Source organism: Plectropomus leopardus, chromosome 2 (genome assembly GCF_008729295.1).
Source record: "Plectropomus leopardus isolate mb chromosome 2, YSFRI_Pleo_2.0, whole genome shotgun sequence".
Lineage (NCBI taxonomy): Eukaryota > Metazoa > Chordata > Actinopteri > Perciformes > Serranidae > Plectropomus > Plectropomus leopardus.
The window spans coordinates 10995676-11018651 of NC_056464.1; the positions used below are offsets into that span (position 1 = coordinate 10995676).

At 42.3% G+C, this 22976-nt stretch overlaps 1 protein-coding gene across 1 annotated transcript in view; it reads right to left on the minus strand.

The window, feature by feature from the left end:
- Positions 1-22976, minus strand: part of rassf5 (Ras association domain family member 5) — a 36869-nt gene that overhangs the window by 6915 nt on the left and 6978 nt on the right. The window contains exon 2 of the mRNA XM_042500856.1: positions 11085-11212. Coding sequence (XP_042356790.1) covers positions 11085-11212 — 128 coding nt within the window. The remainder of the gene's footprint in view (positions 1-11084; positions 11213-22976) is intronic.

Here is a 22976-nt window from a genome sequence, read left to right on the forward strand (position 1 = left end):
TAGATTTCCATTAGTGTTCATTGTTCAGGAGGTTTTTACCAGGAGCCAAATTATCCGCATAGGTCTCTTCCTCTCCAAAACAAATGGGCCCAGTGATTAAAACCGGCTAAAACACTGACTAAAGCAGTTTTACCTTTAAAATTGATGTTTTTCTGATGCTCATGTCGCAGAGGGGCTGCTAAGTGAGGTGGCCAATGTGAAAACATAAATGGCCTTATCTAGAGCCAGTGTTTGATTTGTCCATTCTGGGTCTACAAGAAACATGGTGGCGCAACATGACGATCTCCGCACATGAGGACCTGCTCCCTGCGCTGATATAGCAGCTCATTGTAAGGTAACAAAAACATGATGGATACTTTTTTCAGGTGATTATACACTAAAGGAAACCTATAACTATATATCCCCCTAAATTCAACAAATTGGACCTTTAATTTAAGTTTCAAAAATAAAGAAAACTACCTTCCTATTACAGAAGCCACTCCTAAACTTATGGTTGAATCCTATCCCTTATCAGACATCCTGTCTTATCTTAACTTAAGGTATCCTTACTATAACTGTAAATTTGATTCTTCATTCGGCATTCATCCTTTGGTTAGCATTACTCAAGCAGACAAATGTTAATATCAATGTTTTGACTCGTATATAATCTCTACCTCAGCCTAGAAAAACAAAGCAGAGGCCCATGCCTCCTTGTAGGCCTCTCCAGAGCTAATCATAGCACAACAATCAAATTCTGTTCACGTTGTCCCTCACTTTTACTGTCATTGCAATCAGGGATGTAACGATTCAATGATCCGACTCGATATATAGATTCAATGATCAACTATCCGGTATCCTTGGTACAAAGGGAAAACGTTGATGCATACCACCAAGTTTAAGATACACCTTTATTGTACATTTCTCATGACACATCTGTATCACAAGTAATGGCAAGCAGCCAAGACAAAAACAATATATTTACTGATATCATCTCATATTTTGCATAGGCACCTGAATGAAATCGAATCAAATCTGTATTGTGGCAGACTTTGTGATATCAGCAAATATTGTATCATTGTCCAAAGAATCTATATAATGTTGTATGGTTATGAAATTTGTGATTTACACAATTGCAATGCAGACTTAAAACCCTGCCGCTACCATTTTTGGCATTTATTTTGGATTAAATCTGTCCTAACTTGGCATACCTAACTTTGAAAATCCCTATATTAGAAAAGGTCTGTAATGGCTAAATTTCTGTCCTAAAATAAGATTTTTTCTCTCCCAGAAAAAAATGTCTCTGTCATACCAAAAACCCTAAATTTCATTGTAAATTCAAAGAGAGGAGTTTAGACTTATGAAGTTTCTGTAATAAGGCCCCTGGCTCGGTGTCCCCATGGACTCATAAATATATAATAAAATAAAAACCCTTGCATTTAACAAAACTCATTAAGCATGTATGAAAAAATCCAGGGCTGAGAAAAGAATCTGAGGGATACAGAGGAGTTGACTCCAAAATTCCTCCCCAGTCTAAGGCAACAAAGTGAAAAGAACCTCGCAGGAATTCCTGCGTTTGTATGCAAGTTTCTAAATGTATCGGAGGCAGTGCCCTGCCCTCCCTTTCTGCATACCAGTGAGAGTGGTCAGGGGACAATAGAGCAGGACAATAGAGCAGTTTCCGCCCCTGGGAGTTCCAGAAAGTCCTGGGACACTGTCCTGCTTGGACCAGGTCACGACGGAGCAAATGACCAGCAAGACAGAGAAACAGATGAGATGATGAACACTGAAAGATTTGTGCTGTCTGCACTGTTATGCGGCAATAACACCTTTAGTCAACATGATGAGAAATATGACATGAAAATCATTTACATTCCCAAAGTAATCCTTGGTTCCAGAGCAGATTTATAACAGGTCCTAGGTTGTTAAATTTTACTTAACATACTCAGTGCTAGGCACTGAGCATCCGGACAATGTACCCGATGAAACAAGCTGAAGTACAAATATGTCCTCTTCACTTGAAGAATACCACAACTAAAGACCAGTTTTACCTCGAAAACACTAGCCTCTGGCAATAAGTGATTACGTACTGAATGATTAGTCACTGTCTGTCTGATGATAACAATATTACAGGTGACAGGTCCAGGCCAGTCAATCCAGCTTTATGGTGTCATTTAGAGAGATGTAAAGCAGCTTAAAGTGTGTAAGATATCTGCGACTGTTACATAAGGTTCACGCACACATATTTACACATGCCATGCAGACACGCACACTCCCCTCAGGATGACATGAGTAAGTGTTGATGCTCTCACTCTGATGAGATCAGACAAGTGAGGTCATGTGACTGCTTGAAATGTTGCTCCAAATTGTCGGCATGAAGCCATGTGTCAAACTTGGCTGTGTGTCGAACCTGACCACCTTTTGTTAACTTGAATGCACTCCTGACTTGAGTGTGTGTGTGCATGTGTGTGTGGGAGATTGACATTGTGATCTTCAGGTAACACAAGACTCTAGGATCCGTTACAACCAGGCAAGATTGAGGACAAAGAGTGTGCTGTCAGCACTAACAATGCCTAAACAATACATGTGGACAAAATACAAAAACAACTCATGAACAGGAACACACACATCCTCATAATTCTATCTCTGTGAGGACCATCACTGATGTAATGTATTCCTTAGACCCTTACCCTAACCTTAACCATCACAACTAAATGTCTAACCCCAACCCTGACCCCTGACATAATTCTATCCTGAACCTGAAAGCCAAGTCTTAACCCTCAAAAAAAATCCCAGAAGAAGTGATGACTGGCCAAAATGTTCTCACCATTCAATAATGTCCTCAATCTGATAAAAACATATTTCGGTCCTCACTATGTAGCAAGTACAAGTACACATATAAACCTACATTGATAACAGCAAGTGTTAGCACAACACCCTGACTGGGTCAAGTGTCGAGGATGGTGAACACACGCTGATTCTATTTCACAGCTCAGAGACCGCTGTGTACCAGCACAGCTAGCAGTACACACACACACACACACACACACATACACACACATACACACACACACACACACACACACACACACACACCCCAAAGTAGCGGAACTGCACAAATGCAAGATTACAAGAAAAGAATTTTGATCTTGTATCTGGTCCACGTGGTGCTGATCTAACCCCTTTGTTATAGTGTTGTAATGTGAAGCTATGCATCATATTTTAAATTTACAGTACAGTTAGTTTATTCTATGTGATGTTTTGTACATACAGTCTCTATCTGTGACATAAATAACTGGTCCCTGGAGAAAAAAAACATCAAATTTTCCCATCTGAAATGTATTAGGTGTAGTAATAGAAATCCTCATGATGTAGCAGTACTAAACCTGTACTTCATACAGTACAGTTCTATAATAACCACAGTATTAAGTCCACCTCTACACAATTAGTTCCCCGCAGTGTTTGAGATACTGCGGAGGTTACTACTGTAAATATGTATGTTAAAATGCTTTTTACAGAACAGCGTTGCAACACATTCATTTTCACTGCGTCAAAAAGCAGACCAGGACAAACTGAACAGAGCCCTGCTCATCACAGTGGGACACACACACACACAAAACACATTAAAGCTGGCTGGCTAATCTGGAGCAAAAGGCTTAGCTCTGGAAATAATTCATAAAGAAAAGAGGATCTGAACTCATTTTCCACTGTTTTGATGAATGTAAGTATCTCCCTGTGTGTCTGTGTACATAAATGCACACATGCATGGATAAAGATTTAATACGATAACACATATTCAAATCTTTATACACAATATATATGATAATATATTAGTTCAAAGGATGCCACAGATCTTTGCATCTCATTTTCATATTCAAACACAGGAAAAAAACAGGACACTTTCACTGCATGGCTACTTTAAATGCTCTACCAGAGGACGCAATTCAAGGACAACTCCTGCCTACGTGCTATAGCTGACTGTGCTGCTACACTGTATGTCAAATCATTTTTCTTTGGCTGCATGGTGGCAGAGAAATCAGGCACCATCAGCTGGCAGTTTCTGTGCTGGCAGCCCAGACAAGCTAACCCCAATACCCGTCTATCTCAGCAGCACGGCGGCAACCCTAACTCCACACACTGACAGCACAGCTGGTCAATTATTCAGAGATTATACCTTCTCCAAGTCAGACACCAAAGACACTGCCAGGACAAGGACAGCAAGAGGAGGGCTGAGTGTGTTTTACATGAATGCAAATGTCTGGGTGTAGTTTCAATAATTCCATCTCTAGGTTTTTTGTGCAACCAGAAACAGGCCTTGTGCACACATACATAGGTGTTTTTGAAAACATAGTTTTTTTATGTGTTGCGGGCTTTTATCCACATGTGAATTGTGTTTTAGGTCACTTAAATAAAAGATTTTCCAGCGTGAAGATTTTCAGAAGTTCTGTTTTCAGTGTTGACATATAGTCAGGGAAAACTGACGTTTTGGCTTGGTGTGCACCGTTATCTCCTTTGTTATGTGTCACAAAGGAGACAACATTGCGTGCAATTGTAGGCATGACCAAAAAAGTGTTGATTGTAACCTTGCTAATAGGACTTTTTACATGTTAACACATAAATGTACTGGGCCTGTACAGTCTATGCAGGGTTTTAGTTAAATGTAATGTCTTTAAATTGCTACTTTTGTCCAACTAACATGCTAAAACCCAAAGACTATCATACATATCATACATCATACATAATCTAACATCATAAATGAAAAAGAAAAGCAGCAAATTTTCACACTTTTACTTACAAAAAGCAATAACCAGCAAATGTTTGACATTTTTACTTGAAAAAGGACTAATAGAATTATTTGATCGTAATCAAAAAAGTTTGAGAGTAATTTTCTTACGTCAGCCTTGTTATGGTGGCCACGTTAGGTCATGCAACCATAGTTTATTTTGTTTATCACCTAATGTTAGCTTTTTATTTCTGGTGATTGCATTTAGGCTTAAAAATTCCTAAAAGTGGTGTTCATTTGAGATGATTATCTTGCTGAACAAGACATATAACAATCATAAATGTTTGTTTTCCACAGAGCTTATTTTCTGCTATAATCCACAATTCAATGGGAAAATCCCATTGGCTGTTTGACGAGGGAACCACAGCAATTTTACTTCTACGTCAGTCTACAGAAAAACGCCATCCCTGGAACACTCTATAACTTAATTCATGCTCCTGATGGCCAACATCATCCTCCTCTTCTTTCGAAGGTGTATGGTTGGAGTTATAGTCTCCTGTTGTGGTTTTGCAAGCTATGAAGAGTGCTACAATTGTGTTTTGTGTTTTTCTTTTCAGTTTTTTTTTTGAGAATGAAGAAGGGGAAAAAACTCATTTTAAAAAATACCTGTGCCCATGAAGACTTGGCCACACTTTCTTCTTTTCTATCTCCTGCACTCCCCTCCCCTTCTTTTGTTATAGAAAATCAGTCAACAGCCTGCTGTGCATCTTGGGACCAGCCCCAGCAACAAACACGCAGCTCCTAACACCCTGCAGCGCGAGTAATACTGTACACTGGAGTTAAGTCTCTGACACAATTATGTGTAAAGTAATGAATGTACAGTGTGTGTGTGTGTGTGTGTGAGTGTGAAGTATGTGAAATGTGTGCCAACAAAAACCCAAGTTGCTATGGTAACTGAGAAAATGGTTTGCTACAGTCAAGTAGTTGCCCTACACACACACACACACACACACACACACACACTTGTTCTAGTGCAAAAGTATCAGCTTTGTTTCTACGGAAACCTCTCCCACGCACTGTAGAGAAGAAGCCTCTATGGTATCTGTAGGTTAACATCATTACCTCAGTATTTCTGCTGAAAAGCAGCAAGCACAAGTCTGCACTCTTCAAACGTTGCTCTCAGACTCGGATGCTAAATCTACGCTAGCCGCTCACATGATAAATGAGCTGCCAGAAGGTATCAAGGTTGGTGAACAAGGCTGACAGACCGATGTAACACAACAGATGTATGACAGTAACCTCTTCCTGCACTCTCACACACCTAGAGGCCTACTTAAGAATGCACAAACACCACCACTTCCTCTCCATACTTCTGCTTTTGGGTAGCGTGTTTCTGATATAAATGGCAGTTTGGTTCCCAGCCCAACTGAAACACCCATCTGAGTTTATCTTACTGTAACTGTTTCATCTCTCAGAGTGAGCCTGATTCTGTACCTTAGCTGCATGCTTGGGTTTGCGGAAGAACGAGGTCTTGGCTGTGAAGAAAGTGAAGTCCTCCTCATCCAGGCTGCAGTACCCGCTGCTCATGCTGTTACTGCTGGTCATGGAGGGGGTAAGCACCGTATTGACAGTCATGGAGAGGTCCAGAGATGGCCCCTGGCGCAACACTAGAGCAGCACGTTGACAGCTTGAGGAAGTTTGTCTCGAATAAAAGGCAGATGTGACACCCAGTCACAATCAGAGTTCACAAGCTTCCAGCTGTCCTTTACTCATCCAGAAGAAGTCAGCGCTCCTCTGTAGGTGCATCCAGATAAGTTTTAAGTCCCGCCTGTGAGGGCGAGACAGGTGAACCCGGCTCAGATTCGGCGCTTTGCGTGCCACCAAAGAGGGGACCAGGAAATCCGAGAGCAAACACAGACGTGTCACTTCCTCCTGACGTGAGTGTGTGCTCGGACGCCGGCGTCACAAACACACCATACAATATATGCACCTGGTCGTCTGCAGCTAAACACACTCATACATAGCATGTAACCATCTCACACACACAACACATATAGGCACACGCTGGTGTCATGGAGTCAGTTTACAAGTTGGTTTCAAGTTAACCCGGCTCACCTGAGAGCCCCTGTTACACCTGCAAACCTACACTCATAAAGGCATGCATGCAATACCACATCCTGCTTTCCTGTGTCTCCGCGCAGAAACAAAGAACGATTTCACTTCAAGTCCGGCATTATGTGTGTGAGCATCCATCCATCTCTGGAGTCCAGCGTAAACAGCAGCGGGAGATCTTTTGGCCGAAAGACATTTGCAGACCCCCAGTGCTACCTCCTCTCTCCTCTTGTCGCCGTTGCTTTGGCAATACTACCAGAGAGCAAATGCCTCCCACTCAGCCTCTCTCTTTCTTCCTCTCTCTCTTCCTCTCCTCTCCTTCCTCTCTTTCTGCCTGTCTTTGCACCCGCTTTGCTTCCTCACTCTCTTGCAGCCTTGCTCAACCATCTGTGGTTGAGTGTGTTATCAGCCTGCAAGCTCCCTCCCCCTTCTCCATCCACTCTCTCTCTCTCTTCCTGCAAGCGACTGCACCCTGCAGAGCAATGGCCACTTCCTCTTACAGAGAGAGAGAGAGGCATGGGTGAGTGCAGCGAGAAAGGCTGATGAGTGAGAGATATGAAGCCTCGCAGCTCCTGTTTTACATACGTAAGAGCGGCAGTGACAGGAGGCAGCAGAGAGGCTGGGGAAGATGGCTGCTTTTTTAGATTCTGCTGCAGGATGCAACGGTTTCTCAGAAGCCATGGCAACCTTTGTTAACATGTACATTTTTACGATTAGGTGATGATTAGGGTAAATGTTTCAACACCTAAACCATTCAGGGAACAGAAATAAAACCTCAACAGCTGCACCACCACCGCTGATCGGGGAGGAGGGCTCACAGTGCTTAAAGTGAGATTAAGAAATAATGAGTGATTGCCCCCAGAATGGAGATTACAGTGACCTCTAACCTTACACCGAACCTGCAGTCTGCCCTCTGACTCTGGCAGTGACCCCCGCTTGTCAAAAAGCAGCTAATGCCCCTGTGACTGCTGAGATTGATGGTGCATATGTGCATCTGTCCGCACGTGCTGTTTCTGTGTGTGTGGTATGATTTTAAAATCTACTCAAACACGATTATAGGTAAACCTATATGGCACTGGAGGGCTGCGGCATGCAGGGACAGTGTGTCACCCTTTCATCGGGTGTCTTTCTGTCAGGTTCGAGTCAGCCGAAGACTGATTACCTGCGGCTCTGCTCCTCGCTTCCATCAGTGTAATCACTAAGGGAGAAGGCAGCGTGCAGGGGGTGGGATGTTACACACACACAGACACACAGACACACACACACACACACACACACACACACATACTGCTGGCTTCAAGTCGATGAAACATAGTGTGCTGCATGCATGTGTGACTGCAGTAGTGTATGTGGGGTAAAAAGGCAGATCAATTTCTGCTGAGGCACACACAATAAGGGGCGGTAAAGAAAGAGGGGAGAGAAAACACAATCACACACTCTCGCTCACACACACACAGAAACACATAGCTGCAGAAGCTATAAAATAGAGCAAAAGGGGAGAAAGCGGACTGCAGGAAATGAACTGTCATATCTCGTCTTGTCTGCAGTACTCGTGCACTCTATGAACCAAACAAGAGAGTGGGGAGAGACAGGCCTTAGTCACAGAGTTCACATACCTCCAAGACAGACATCAGCACTCGCTTAATTCTGACTCTCGGCTCATTATCTTTAACTACGCAGTCATTACACTCAGAAAGAAGAAGTAGCGGTGGTTAAGCTAAAAATGACTACAAAAAAACCATATGCCATCATTTTGTTGCTTTAGCCTGGACTGTATTTTGCTGCTAGTAAAACAGCATTTGGTAAAATTTATCACCCTGCTTGCTTGCTCCAATTCTCGCCATTCCCATCAACGTGTTTCAGGGTGGAATGATTGTGTGTATTTGTTCACGCTCTGCAGAAGTGATGTACTACCTGGCACACTACCAGGGGTCTAATTTTGCATTATCTGCCCCGCAGGCATAGAGTAGCTGCCAACATTCGGCTGGGGTTATCCAGCTTTCTCTCGTGCAGGATAATGCGTGTGTGTTTGGACCACACTGCGTGGGTGACCGAAGCTGGGATGCCAAGAGCAGCATGTAGGCTCCTACGCTCTCAGGTTCCTCCACACACACATGTGCTTACACAAAGAGTGGGCGAAGTGCTATTTTGAGGAATGAGTTTGGCATAATTACTGTATCCTGTGGCTCGTACAGTATAAGAGTATGACAGTTGAATTGATCGAATGATGATTTTGAGATTAAATAGTGGATAACTGAATATACTCCACTAGCACACATAACATCTAAGAATATGTTAACCATGCCATAATAGAGGTCCCTACAAAGAACAGTGTTAAACCTTATTAGTTTGCATTCATGTAAGATAAACAATTCCACAATACACTTAGGCATTATGTAATAATTCATACCTTCATGCCTTCCTGAAATTTAACTTGGTTGCTGTAGTTACTAATGACTCTAGTTAGTAAGTCCACTGTTCCAATAATCACAGTTTATCTCTACTGTTGCTGGCCGCCGGCTGATTACAGTCCTGCAACTTATCCTTCCACCACTACATGTCGCTGTATCTTTCAGCTCAGCTGCCTGCTCCAACAGTAGAGACCAGAGACTGAGCTCTAGTGGATGGTGTGCACTACATACAGTAAGTTCTACAGAAAGAGGAGAGCCTGTATTTATGACGGTATTGAAAAACATATCTTCAGAATTTCTAAATACCCTGGTACCATGATGCCGTGCAAGTCTATTCCACAATGTCACTTTTTTAAGTACCTCCAACTCAGAGAATTTGTTTAAAAAAAAAAAAAAACTCCACTACATTCCCTTCTCAAACACCTACCAACTAGTTGAAGGACAGTTTACACGAAGGCCCTACTGAGCACAACTCTTAATTTCAAATGTATGATGTGTTACTGTCGGTGGCCTCATGCTCCTTTGAGCATCTTGAATCAAAATGGGAGGACAACTTCGGTGAGAGGATCTTGGACTAAATCTGGAAATTGTCCATTACAATGATCCATACAACCATCTTATGTATCAGGCATAGTTTGATCCAATTTAAAATATTTTTTTCTAGAATTTGACCCAACCTGGCAAAAGTGCAACCAAAATCCAGCACCTATATTCATTCATTTTGGGCCTGCCCAAATGTGAGAAAATTCTGATCTTAAGGCTTTTAAAGGACTTTGTGCATGTGTGACAAAGTCATAAACCCAGAGTAAACTGTGGTAGTTTTCGATGTTGCTCATAGAGATCTGTATTTGACTCCAGCCCCGGCTCACAGTGTTGTTTTTTTGTACATCAGAATTGAATAAATTAGACACATTATGTACTACAGGATAGGAGAGACGCCAGAGAGACTCAAAGAGAAGGATGACGACAGCCCTGAGAGCAACAGAGCAGGTGAGGGAGAGAGGGAGGAACCTCGGATGCTTAGTGACGGAGCATATTCCGTCCTGGGAACATTCTGTGACCAAAAAAAGCAAATGAGCGCATACATAAATTTATAAGCAGACAACCGACTTGGAGGAGGAGGGACAGCCTGTTGTGAAAGAGGAGGATGGTTATGTAAGAGTGTAGGCCTGGAGAGATGCTGCAAAATGAACCCTGCCATTACCCAATCGTGACTCATGTACACCTCTGCACCAAGCACACACATCAAGAGTTCAGTGCACTACATGTCAGATGAATGTGTTCTATAGTGACCCTAAAAATGCCTGAAATGGGTCTCCACAGCTTTGGCTTCACTCTTAAAGGGGAACACCACCTAAATTGAGAATTCCAATATGTTATTTCCATGACCAAAGTTTAATTAATATTTGTGAACATGAACTACTCTCTCTAAAAGCCACAAACCAGAGAAGTAAGTCATACATGTGATTCATCAAGTATAAAGTGTGGAGCTGCATCACAGACAATGACTGTGACTCACAAAATGTTTGTTTTCTTTTCTATACCCATAATCAGCTTTATTGTATTGTAGTGTTCTTATTTCTAAACAGAATATTTATCCATATACTCAAAACATTCCCCTGGCTGCTCTCACTCTCTTCTATAACATATTTTGCTATTCATTATCTATGAAGCAGCTATAGACTTGATACCCTATGACATCACAAATTTTGGTTTTAGCACTATAGTTTTAAGATTTGGGAGAGTTGTTCATCTATACTAATATTTTTGGACTGTCTTAGACCACAGGACTAACATGTATGAAAATAGGCATAGTTCCCTTATATTCCACTAAGTAGTATTTTTGTATCTGAAATGCTCACCCTGCGCTGAGGTGCTGCGGAGGAGCAGCGTCTTCTGGGAGATGGAGTTTCTTGGGGCTGTCTGTCCTTCTGGTTGCAGTCCAGCTGGACCTGGCTCTGGCACTCCAGGTGACAGGTGTAGCTACAGTCTGATGAACAAAAAAACACACCAATCAGAGACAAAGGCACCCAGAGTAGGACAGCACCAAACCTTAACAAGCAGTGTATTAAACACCATAAAATATTATTCTGACACAACAATGAGCAGTGAGCAGTGGTATGTCACGACAGAGCGTTATGCTGGCCAGTCACCTGTGACTGCGTGAGTTTAAAATGAAGAATCAAACAGGTGCAGTCATACAAACACTACCCTTTACATAGAGAATTTGCTCCATCTAGTGGTTAATGCCAGACACACATCTGCAAGGTAACAGCAGCATAAGCATTCATTAACAATACATACCTGACACTACATGTTTGTAAATGGATGTATTAGTAATTTCAAACAATGTGAAATTAGTCCAACAATAACCAGTTGACATCTCACAACTTAACCCACTAATTACACCTTTAAGATCCACCTCCATACATCTCCTTTGACCATCAGATGGCAGGAAACACTTTGCTAAGTACAACTGTCTTTGGCTGCAGACACAATACACAATTTGTAATGGACATAAGGTACAGGGTCCAGCAAAGCAAATATAAGGGAAACAAATACATAATGTAATACAGACATACTGTATCATAATGGATGGGCTCCTTAAACACATTAAAAGCCAACAAACTGTACCAGTATTGCAGCCCTTGTACAGTACACTCCCATCTTATTGCCCGGAGAGAAAGGAATAGATTTAGGTACTTCCCCAAAAACTCTCCCAAAATAGTCCACTGTTCTTTGATTTTTAGTTGGTCTCACATATGACAGCCTGGGCTTGTTTGTGTCTTGCAGACTTTATTGTGGCCAGAGGCTTTTCCTCTGAGACGCATACATCTAACTTCTCCTCTGCTGGTGAGATAATCCATGCTACAGAAAAGAGAGATTTTTAAAACCGCATGAGCAGCGAGAGGACTGCAGTTTGGGGGGAAACTGTGAGTCAGATCCTTTTTGTGGTCCTTAAGCAGGAACGCTCCTTAAATAAAACACTAAATGGTAGGCTACACGCCATGGGCCGGATTGAATGAAAACATAAAACTATTTCCTCAATGTTCTGTTCAGAAGCCGATGCTTTAATATTATAATATTTGCCTCAAAACATTGGTTTTTTTCTGGCACACCACTTTGTTGCTGCAGTCAGTGATGAATCAATGAGCCCAGTTTGGATGTTTTTCTGTCGACTGATATTAGTAGCTGAGTCTGTATCCTGCTAAGATAGGGACACCACTGTGTGTCTCACACTCAGCATCAGCACCGTTACCATGGCAACAAGCTTCTCGATGACCACTGTAGAGAGAGAGGAGGTCACCAACAGAAGGGTGCACATGGAGGGATTTTTATGTTATTAATTAACTGTAAATGCATCGTGTATTTCGGCATTTACAGGCCTGAATATTGAAGCAGAGACAAAGAGGTGAGAGTAGAGGGAGGGCGGACAGGGTTTACTGACAGGAGGGTTGTGTGTTGCAAAGAGGAGAGTTCAGATGGAGTATACTTAGCTCATGACAGTTTAGAGGTCAGTGCATTAAGAGAGGGAGATGGACGTAAGTATGTGACAGAGACAGGCTGGCAGAAAGAGAGTAAGAGGGAAGGGCTGCAATGCCTCGCTGACAGGAGGGATGTGTTGAGGAAAGAGGAGAGTTCAGATAAGGGATCCTCTGCTCATGACAGTTTAGAGGTCACTGCAGAAAGAGAGAGAGAAAGGAAGCACGCAGGGGAGTGGAAGAGAGAAACTCCTTTCCTGTCCTGCTTCCCATCCAACTTCTATGATCAACTACATTTAAAAGATATTATTCAGGAAAAATACTTTTTCGCTTTTATGTCTGTACAGTATGAAACTGCCACCAGCAGCCGGCTAACTTAGCTTAGCGTAAATACCGAAAACAGTGGAAAGAGCAAGCCTAGCCTAGTCCAAGTATACGGGAAAGCTAATGCTGTGCTTGTATGTTGACTTTGCTGCCTTTGGACAGACCCATGCAAGCTGTTGCCTTTCTCAGTGCTAAATTAAGATAGCCAGATGCTGGCCAAAGCTATATATTTGCTGTATTTCCAGCTTTTCCTTAAAGGTTCTGTATGTAACATGTAGCAGCAAACAACTATTGGCCATGCGAAGAATAATCTGACATTTTGGGAAATGTGTTTGTTTGCTTTCTTGTGGAGTGTTAGATGAGAAGATCAATATCACTCTCATTTCTTGTGAAGGTTAGGTTAATTTATCTGAACACTGAGACAGGAAACAGCTGGTCCAACTCAGTCCAAAGAAGATGACAGTTAGCTTAGCTTGGCATTAAGACTGGCACCAGGTGGAAACAGCTAGTTGGGCTCATATATAACAAAATCATCTTTTCAGCGCCTCTACAGCTCACTAATTACCACCAACTTTATTTATTAAAACATATTTTATTTGGACAGAGTCAAACTAGCTTTTCCCTCCTTTAGCTAGTAAACCGCTTGCTGGCAGTAGCTTCATATTTAGCGTACAGGCATGAGATTGGTATCAATCCTCTCAGCTAACTCTCGGCAAGAAAATGAATAAGTATATTTTCCAAAATGATAAAGTTACTCTATGCAATATTCAGAACATTAAAATAACAGCATGCCAATATTTACTATACAAAAAAAAGTGTAGGAATGATATCTTGAGCAGAGAATGAAATCATGTTTGTGGTAATATCCAAGCTTCTCTGTGGTTTGTGCACCTGTGTGTATCCCTCTAGCTATCTCATTGCTGCTTTTCACTGCGCTCATACGGCAGTTACCACCAATTTCAGGACGGCAGCAGCACAGAAGCGTGGCGCCCACCCTTCACTTCCCCTCTGGTTAACACTGTTAGCTCTGACGTTGTTATTCAGCACTGTTTATGGAGTTAGCACCATTAACTGCTTGCAACAGACTCCACGTTGCAAACTGTGCAAACAAGTCGTGCACTGAATTTCATGTTAACAGTTATGTTTACATTACATGTTTACATTCAACTCACTAAAACTCTTTGTGTATTTTTTGCATCATTTGCATGCAAGTGTATCCTCATGTACACACATGAAACAAAGAAAAAATGAAATCTACTCACAAAAACAGCTCTACAGCACTACTAGTGGTCAAAAACTCCACATGAGGCCTTTAAATGCCCTCTGCTGTCATTCTCAACACTGAAATCAGTGTTTGTGTTGGGTGGTGGAAGTGTAGAGAAGACACTGCCCTCTGTATTTCTCATGATAATTGATTTAGACAACCGAAATTACTGCTGGGCCAACTGCAAGGAAAAATGGGAGGAACGCTCAGAAATGTTTCCCTGGTCCACACCTACAATGAGATACACCGCTGTCAGCAAGTCACGCCTCACCTCGGATCCAGATCATTCCCACACTGATAAGACACACTCTCTCTCACTCACACACATATTGCATATACTGTCGTACTGTATGTACATGCAAGGAAATTAGAATTTCGGCATTTTGGACTGAATGCTGCTTTATTCTAAAAAGACAGACGTACACACCATTTTTTTTGTGATGATTGTATGACCACAAGGGTGGTGGGCATTTTTGCTGACGTCCTTGTGAAACGTATTTGACACCTTGCTTCACACCTTCAACAAACTCTAGAGTTTGGAGTCAAGTTTAGTCTTAGAATGATGTTTAGTTAATAACAGGTGTAACAGTAAAAGTACAAGGCTCTGGATTAAATTTAAAGCTCAAATGATTGAGACTTTTCTTTATAGGTGGAATGTGTCCGCAGTGTGCCTCCTTGAGATGCTGTACTATGCCTATGTGAGTGCTAATGAGCTGGCTGAGAAACTGCAGCAGTGATCCAGTGACCCAACAGGACTCTGAAGGTTATGCAGGCATGCTGACACAGGCACAATCAGAGAAAATTGTGAGCGAGGAGAATGAAAGAGAAAGCAAGAGAGAAGGGGGGAGTCAGCAAAAAGAGACATTTTTCTTGTGTGACTTTTTTTGCATGGTGGTTCAGACAAAAACCCCACTGGACTCCATGTTAGGACCTGTAGGGGTTTCCCTTTTCGCTCTTCTGTGGAAAGTACATGGTTTCACAGACTATCAAATGAGGAAGTCACTTAAAATTAAAGACATTGTGGCTGATTCCCCTCAGCTGGATTTTTTAGGAGAAGTTTTGTTCAGGTCCACTTATGTGAATGCCACAATAGGATTTGCTGGAAGAACCCCACGTCACTGGATTCTGGTCATGTAACCATCATACTTCCATATTTATCACTCCAAATTAGACTGGAAATTACCTTTAACCCTTTGAAACCTGGATGGACATCCCTTTTCTTGTGCCGCAAACAAGAAAAGGGAAAGGTTGGATTTCTTCAGAAAACTTGGGGGAAAAGACATTGAGCACCTTGGCACGAAATGAGAAGATTTAGAAAATTATTTTTCAAATAACTAGGAAAAAGAACTATACTTCTAATCATCATAAGTATACATTTGAAATTATTTTGCAGTTTTACAGAATCATTTAAACATTCTTAAGCAGTTTCTTTGGATCCTTTCACTGTGTTTTTTCCTCCACTTTCCATTTGTTAGTTTTTCTATACTAATGTATGGCTCATTTCTTCTTAAGTTGCTCATTGCCTTCCTAACATGTTTTTGAAAGAATCAACACAGGCCAATGTGTCCAGGTTTTAAAGAGTTAATTCTCTCTCTATTTGCTTTTGATTCTTACTGAACTCTGGAAAATTGCTTCAGTCACATATGCAACTTCAAAAACCTGTCTGAATGGATTCCTTTAAAAGTATTCACGATTTTAAAAAAAGCTAATCTAGCTGTCAGCGTTGGTTTTATATCACTCTGGTTGTTTAAGATTCCTTGTCTGTCAACTTCCATTTTATCACTACATATTTTGTCATATCTCTGAATTATATGAATTGAAACTTTGCTAGAATACACCAGTAGAAAAATACTTAAACTTAATGGGGTATTTCCTGGTTTAAATGGAGCTATTATAAAATGTAGACACTTGGATGACAGTGAACGCATATGGATATGCATGCACACCTGCATGCAGGGACAGAACACCGAGAGATGACTGTAATGAAGCTGAGCTATAAACACTCATCAGCATCAGTTCCTCCTGCACAGAGCCACGGAGTCTAGAGTCTGTGTGTGTTGTCTCAACAAGAGGAAGGGCTGGGGTGTTATGTGTCGCCATGGTAGACTGAGATGCGTGCACAGACTCCCTCTTTGTCTCTTGTTCCATCATTCCAGTCTGACTGCTTTTTAAACAGCACCGCCTCCAGACAGAGCTGGACGATAATGCAGAGAGATGGAGAAAGAGAGAGTGCTATGCTCCATCAGTGCAGTGGAGAGAGATGGAGGATGTACAGTAAAGATCTATATGTGGTGGCTGTGTTAACTTCCACTGCTGCACTTGGGTCGATAACTGCGAGGGAAGACAGGAAGGGAGGAGTTTCGACTGCAGCGTGTTAAATGACAATTCTGCTCTAAAAAAGAGGACGTTAAGATTGTCTTAGAGGCTGCTGAGGTAAAATCATTTGTTGTCTTTACACTCCCATCATTCTTCCCCTGCACTGCATCATCTCCTGTAACCTCCTGGAAGATAGGGGATGTGGGTGGTTGTTTTGTTTTTCTGGGAGACAGTGGGTGTGGGACAGACAGGGGAGGGTAAAGATTAGCAGTGTTTCTCAGGTCATGGAGGATGTCTGTCCGGCAACAGATAGAGACATTGAGAGGGACATATTGTATTTACTCCTCATATGCGTGGGTTGGGAGGGGATAAATGGGGGCAAGTTAGCTCTAACATAGGGGTGAAGATATTAACACGGTCACTAATGAAGCTAAAGGGAGCTCTGAGGGTCTTACCATGGAATTAAGAGCAGCTTTGGGGGGCTTTAGCCAGTCTGATCCCATCATAGCTCATTTGGAGCAGTTATCCATTTTCTCCTACTGCGTGGCTCACACACACCATGATACTCATACTAATGTTGTTCATTATAAATAAAAATAATATGCTTTTCTTCTCTTGCATTCTCACTCAAACACATTTTAACTCAATGAGCTCCCAGGATGCTCGCTCCATATGCTGACCCCTGACCGGACAGGAGCAAACAAATCTCTCCTAACCTAAATAAAATCTGCCCCAGTTCCTCTTGACATCTGTGTGTATTTACGCACTAACAATAATTTGATATTTAATACTGACGTTCTTTATCTCCATCGCTGCAGCATCTCTATATTCTACCTCCTTCAATTCCTCCATCTGTCAAGCTACAGATGCCCTCTGAATTAACCAAACAAACAAAGAGAAGAACCAGGCTTTCTTTTTTGTTTTAAAGGCCTCCAAGCTGCATATGCAGCCAAATGCTTAAGGGCGTATTTTTGCTTCTTGATAATAATTCTAAGGCTGAAGATCTTATCATGACTGAGCTTGTATGTTTTTGTAAATCAGTGCACAATCCACATAGAAATGATCTATTTTCATTCCAGCTCAAAAATTCACTATATCAGTTGCCATATTGGTCTTCTGTGAACTTTTCCACTATAGAATCTATATCGGTCTGAAAAACCTCATATCGATCAGGCTCTAGTATGTATCCGGCCAAGAAGCATACTCTGATCAGAGGACAAACTTGCAATACAAAGTCCCACCAAACAGCCCAGCCAGAATCACACAGGCGGGCTCCTCCTCTTTTTGACACCTCTTACTGCTGCAGCTCTACTGTCAAACACACAAACAAACAAACACACACACAGACACACACACACATCCCTCCAAAATCAACTTCACATATCTCCAGCTCCAGTACCACATGGAGGAAACACTAATTCACTGCTGCGTGCAGTGTTCTCCTTTCACAGAAAGACACAGCTGCATCAGTCGGTGTCCTGCCAGTAGCTCCGACTTGCGTAGCGGTGCGAGGACCCGTTCATCACTGCTCGCAGCTTTTATGAGTTTTGGAATTTTTATGTCATAATTCCAGATAAATGCTCTTCTGATGGTTGACAGAGTTGGACATAAAACTTTCAAGATTAATAACGTAAGTATGTAAAATAAAAACACGTTGGCTTGTTTTGGCTTTGGAGAACATTTAACTCTATGAACAGCAGTATGTAACAACCTCACATATGACAGACTTCTGATGCTGATGCACAAATAAAATGATTAACTGTGTAAATCACAAGTTTCTTCACAATATGACACTATGTAAGCCACAGTACGATTTCGATTTGATTAATTTCAGGGATCTGAAATTGTTATGAGATGATATCAGTAAGTATTCTCGTCGTCTTTTTCTTGGCTGCCATTGTTCGCTTGATGCAAAGCCTCTTTCAGTGTTTGAATGTTTATGAAGGTGGTACGCTGGTACGGAAATGGTGACTCAGACGTGCCAGGGGAATTTTAAAAATAAAGGCGTATGTCGAAGATGACTACATGTATCAATGTTTTTAAATTGCATCAATAATACTGGATCAATGAATCAATATACTGATCCTGGTTGTTGTGTTGTAATGCTCCTAATAATTACATAGCAAATGTAGGCACTGATTTAACAAACCATCTTAATTCAAAAGCCATTTAGTGGATTTCTTCCAGAGCTTTCAGGTATAGCCTTCATCAGAGGATGTAATTTGCTCACTTGTGAGATTTAAAAAGTTCATACTTAGTTCCATATGTAGGTCACACAATGACACCTGAACCATCTCAACAACTGAGCAAACAACATGTGGTTGAAAGCACCAGAAGGAATCAAATAAGTAGATGCTGTGTTAGGAATGTATTATTGACAAAGTACTATTTCCAAGGTAAAGAATGGACATTTAAGCTCAATCACAACTACCTTTGGTACAGTAAAACGTGTTTCAAGTGTTGAAACACTTTTCAAATGTGTACAACAGAAACCTTAATAACACATTTAGTTTTTAATTACAGTTTGCTTGAATTAAAGGGGCACTCGAGCAAAAAAAGTATTCCACTCCCATGAAGTTGGGGGACCCGTAACAGACAGATTGAGCTTGTTCAGTGATGCAGAGGCTGAGCTATCCTGACTTTCGGTCGCCAAAAAAGCCACTAGATCCTTTGATAGCATCAATCAATTTGACCAACTATGCTTGGTAAATATCTATCTTTCAAACTCCATGGCTCAAGTTTCCAACACATTGTTTTAAGTCTTCAAGCCCAAGCTGAGATAATCACATCACCAGGGTTATTTTCTCAGACTTCAGAAACCTCCCACAGAGCCAAAGAAGACATTACACAACTGTTTCCACAGGATGAGAACTCTTCACGACAAGGAAACTGACATTATGTTGTGCCCCTTGAATTTGTTTTGTGTTGAACAGTAACACAACTACTGTTCGGCCATAATGGCAAGAAATGTCAAAAGCTTCCTCTGAATGAAAGCAGTATAAATGTATGTATGTATGTACATAATAACAACAGTTTAACCTTAGCCCTGAACACACCCAACCTTTTAACAGTACTGCCCTAAAACACCTCACCCTCCACTGTATTTTCAGCAATCTAGAGAATTTGTGAATTTCCAGAGAGCATCATGAAAGATACTGACTTTGACAGACCATGATAATCAATAGAAGAAGCAGTAAAAGAGAAACTGAGGAATCTGATTTGGGCCAGTTAAGGATTAACTAGGTTTCCTCACAGGGAACACCATCTAAAAATATCCATTATCTGTCTGCGGTAGCTCCGGCTGTTGATGCCGTTTCTGAAGCTTCTGAGGCTGCAGCATGACGTCACTCAGGTGGAGTGGTGAGCTCCTGATGAGCAGCTCCCTGAGTCATGTTTGGTCAGGGTCTTATCAGGCTTACACAGGAGGGCATGCACACACATACACACACACACACACACACACACAAAAAAAGAGCTGAATAACATCTTTTTTTCTTCAGCTGTCAGTCTCTTGCTGTGAATGAATCAATAATTCTGCAGCACCCAGCCTTTTCACTCCCTGACACTTTTTTTTTACCCCAGCCACACTTTGTGCTAATGTTACATTACGTATTCATCATCCCCAAAAAAACTGCATTAGCCAGTCCTGTATTTGGAGAAAACATGGGGAAAAATCGATACCTTGCAGCCTCTAGCAGGCTCACCCTTATCTCAAATTCCTGCTACAAATATAAAAGTCAATATGTTAATCCATTTATGTAGAATTTTCTCGACAGATTGAAACTGTGTAGGTTTTCTCTCTCTCTCTGTGTGTGTGTGTGTGTGTGTGTGTAGCAACAATAAACTGATCCTACTGCTTTCATCTGACCTGTTTACTGGACTGTTCTGCCGTTTACAAGCGATGTGCAGCCTGTTAAAACCTGATCTTACACACACACGGACATTATGTGCTCTTACACAAAAGAGAGGGGGATAGATCAGCCGATAGAGAGGGGGAGTATAGACAAAGAGTAACAGGGCTTGAGGGCATTGCAGTTCACAGATAGACAGACTGATGCACACAATACCCAAATATTTTGGCCCACAGCCGGCCTTTGAGGCCAACCGAGCTCAACCTGTCTACTCATCATCTTTCCTTTTCTCCCAAAACACTGACCCCTATCACAACCCTAACTGATCCTGATTAAGTGTACAACTTCTAAACCTCAATTCCCAGTTTTTACCACTTGTACACACTCCACTCTTCTCTCCATACCTGAGTTGGTGAGCAGAGATCCATTAGAGGATGATCGTCGGAGGATCCGCAGGCTGTCGCTCCAGGAGCGAGATTTGGGCAGCCTCTTCAGCAGCCGACCCAGTCGCCGTGACACCTGTCCAAAGCAGGCGCTGCCGGCCTCCCCTTCCGAATCCCCCCTCACCTCCTCCAGATGCAGAGACACCTGGCCGAGCAACGTCCTGCCCACCCTGACGCCTTCAACTCCCCCTGACCCGACCCCCTCCCTCACCTTTGTGTCTTCCTGCCCCGGGACGAGAGGTGCTATCTGTGCCATGGACGGAGCATGGTGGCACCATCCGGCAGGCACTGTGCTGTGCGCGTAGCCCTCGCTGGCCCTCCTGTCCTGTCCCCGGCTGCTCCTCTGAGGACTGCCCCAGCGCCAGCCCCCCCCGTTCCCCCCCCGCCCCCCCCCCGCAGCCCCTCTGCCACCGGGGCCACGCTCCGAATAAACAGCCCCCTCTCCACTCGCTCTGCCACCCCTCCACCTGTACTCCTCACACACTCCCTAATGCTCTCACCTCTCTTACTTGCCTCCCACTTTTCTGCTCTGGTCTGCACCTGCCTGGTCTCCCTCACACCTCAGCGTGCACACATGAGCCCTGAATCTCTGCCGTACTACTTGTTCCTCTCTAACATCTCTCTGTTATCAATGCTCTCTCATCCTCTCTCCCCGTTTCTCTCTCCCTCTCTTTCTGTCTCTACTGCAGCACCCACACACTCCGCAGTAACAAACAGCCAGCTTAAAGAGACAGAGACCCCCTCACAATCCTGCGTCCTCTCTCTCCTCTCTTTCCAGCAACAGGAGCCCTTTGCGTTCCCTCAGTGGTTGACACTTCATTCAGTAGTGTGCTCTCCGTACAATAGAGCAGAAACGTCACAACAGACCACTGCAGAGGTGGTTACCAGCACTGCTTACTCTCCTCTCCCCCTTTTCTGTTGCCCTAGCGTGAAACCCTCCAGCCTGGTTGAAGGGAAGTGAGTCAGCCATCCTGTCTAGCCCCACAATGTATCTTGTCAACGAGAAAGACGTGCATCACCTCAATCGAAAGTGTAGGGGTGCTTGTATGTGTGGGTTGAGTTGATGCGCAGTCCGTCGGTTATTAATATGCACTGTGAGAGAAAAAAAACAGACAGTGAGAGCTACTGGGAGTTCTCCTGCCCTACTTCTCAAATTGAAGAGTTTGGAGGAAAGGATGTGCTCCCCAGTTTCACTCGCAGGCATATGACATAATCACGAGCAATGCCACAAGAAGGTTATGCTCTGATGTAACCTTGTTTCGCTGCAGCAAGCAGAATGACGTTATGTGTTTTTAAAAATAAAAAAATCCCCATATTACGTTTAACAATCGTGTGCTTAAGAATGTCTTTGTCCTGCCCTGTGTGCCCTGACCACCTCTTCCTCTGCAGTCGTCCTATCACTATCCACCAAGGGCGACCTAAATATAGCCTGGTTGAAAATCCCCACTGTTCTGCCATACATACAGCTGAGGAGCAATACACAAAGAGGAGAGCACAAACACCATGCAGGTCGTTCTCCAAAAACCCCATCTGCATGCCCTATCTTGTCACTTATTCTACTGTCTCAAGGTCAATAAACAGAGAGCAAATGGGCAAAGACTTTTTACATGTACACAGTGTGTTCATAAAAAACTGAAAAAAAATCTTAGGGACTATTGAAGCATATCAAATAATTTTTTAAGCACTGTGGAGGAACTTCTGTTTTTTGCTGTGGTTTAGGAGGGGGCCATACAACTTTAACTGGTTGTATGTTGTATTTATTTCATTGCCAAAATAACACTTTTTTTTTTTAAATTAAGCTATTCCTGAAAAAAATTAGTTGGAATCTTAAATTTTGACGGACACATCATGTGCAACAAACACTTCCACCAGAAAAAAAAACAAACAAACAAACAACCAATTCTGAGCTCGAAATGGTGATATTTAATCAAAATTACTTAATTCTCCATCTCATTTAAAAACCAAAAATAAACTGTTTGTACTAACTAACCAACACAAAAATGTAGGCTTTTTTAATCTTTTAACTTTTCACTTTCAGATCCTTTCAATGAATGGAGTGTGTACAAGTGGTAGC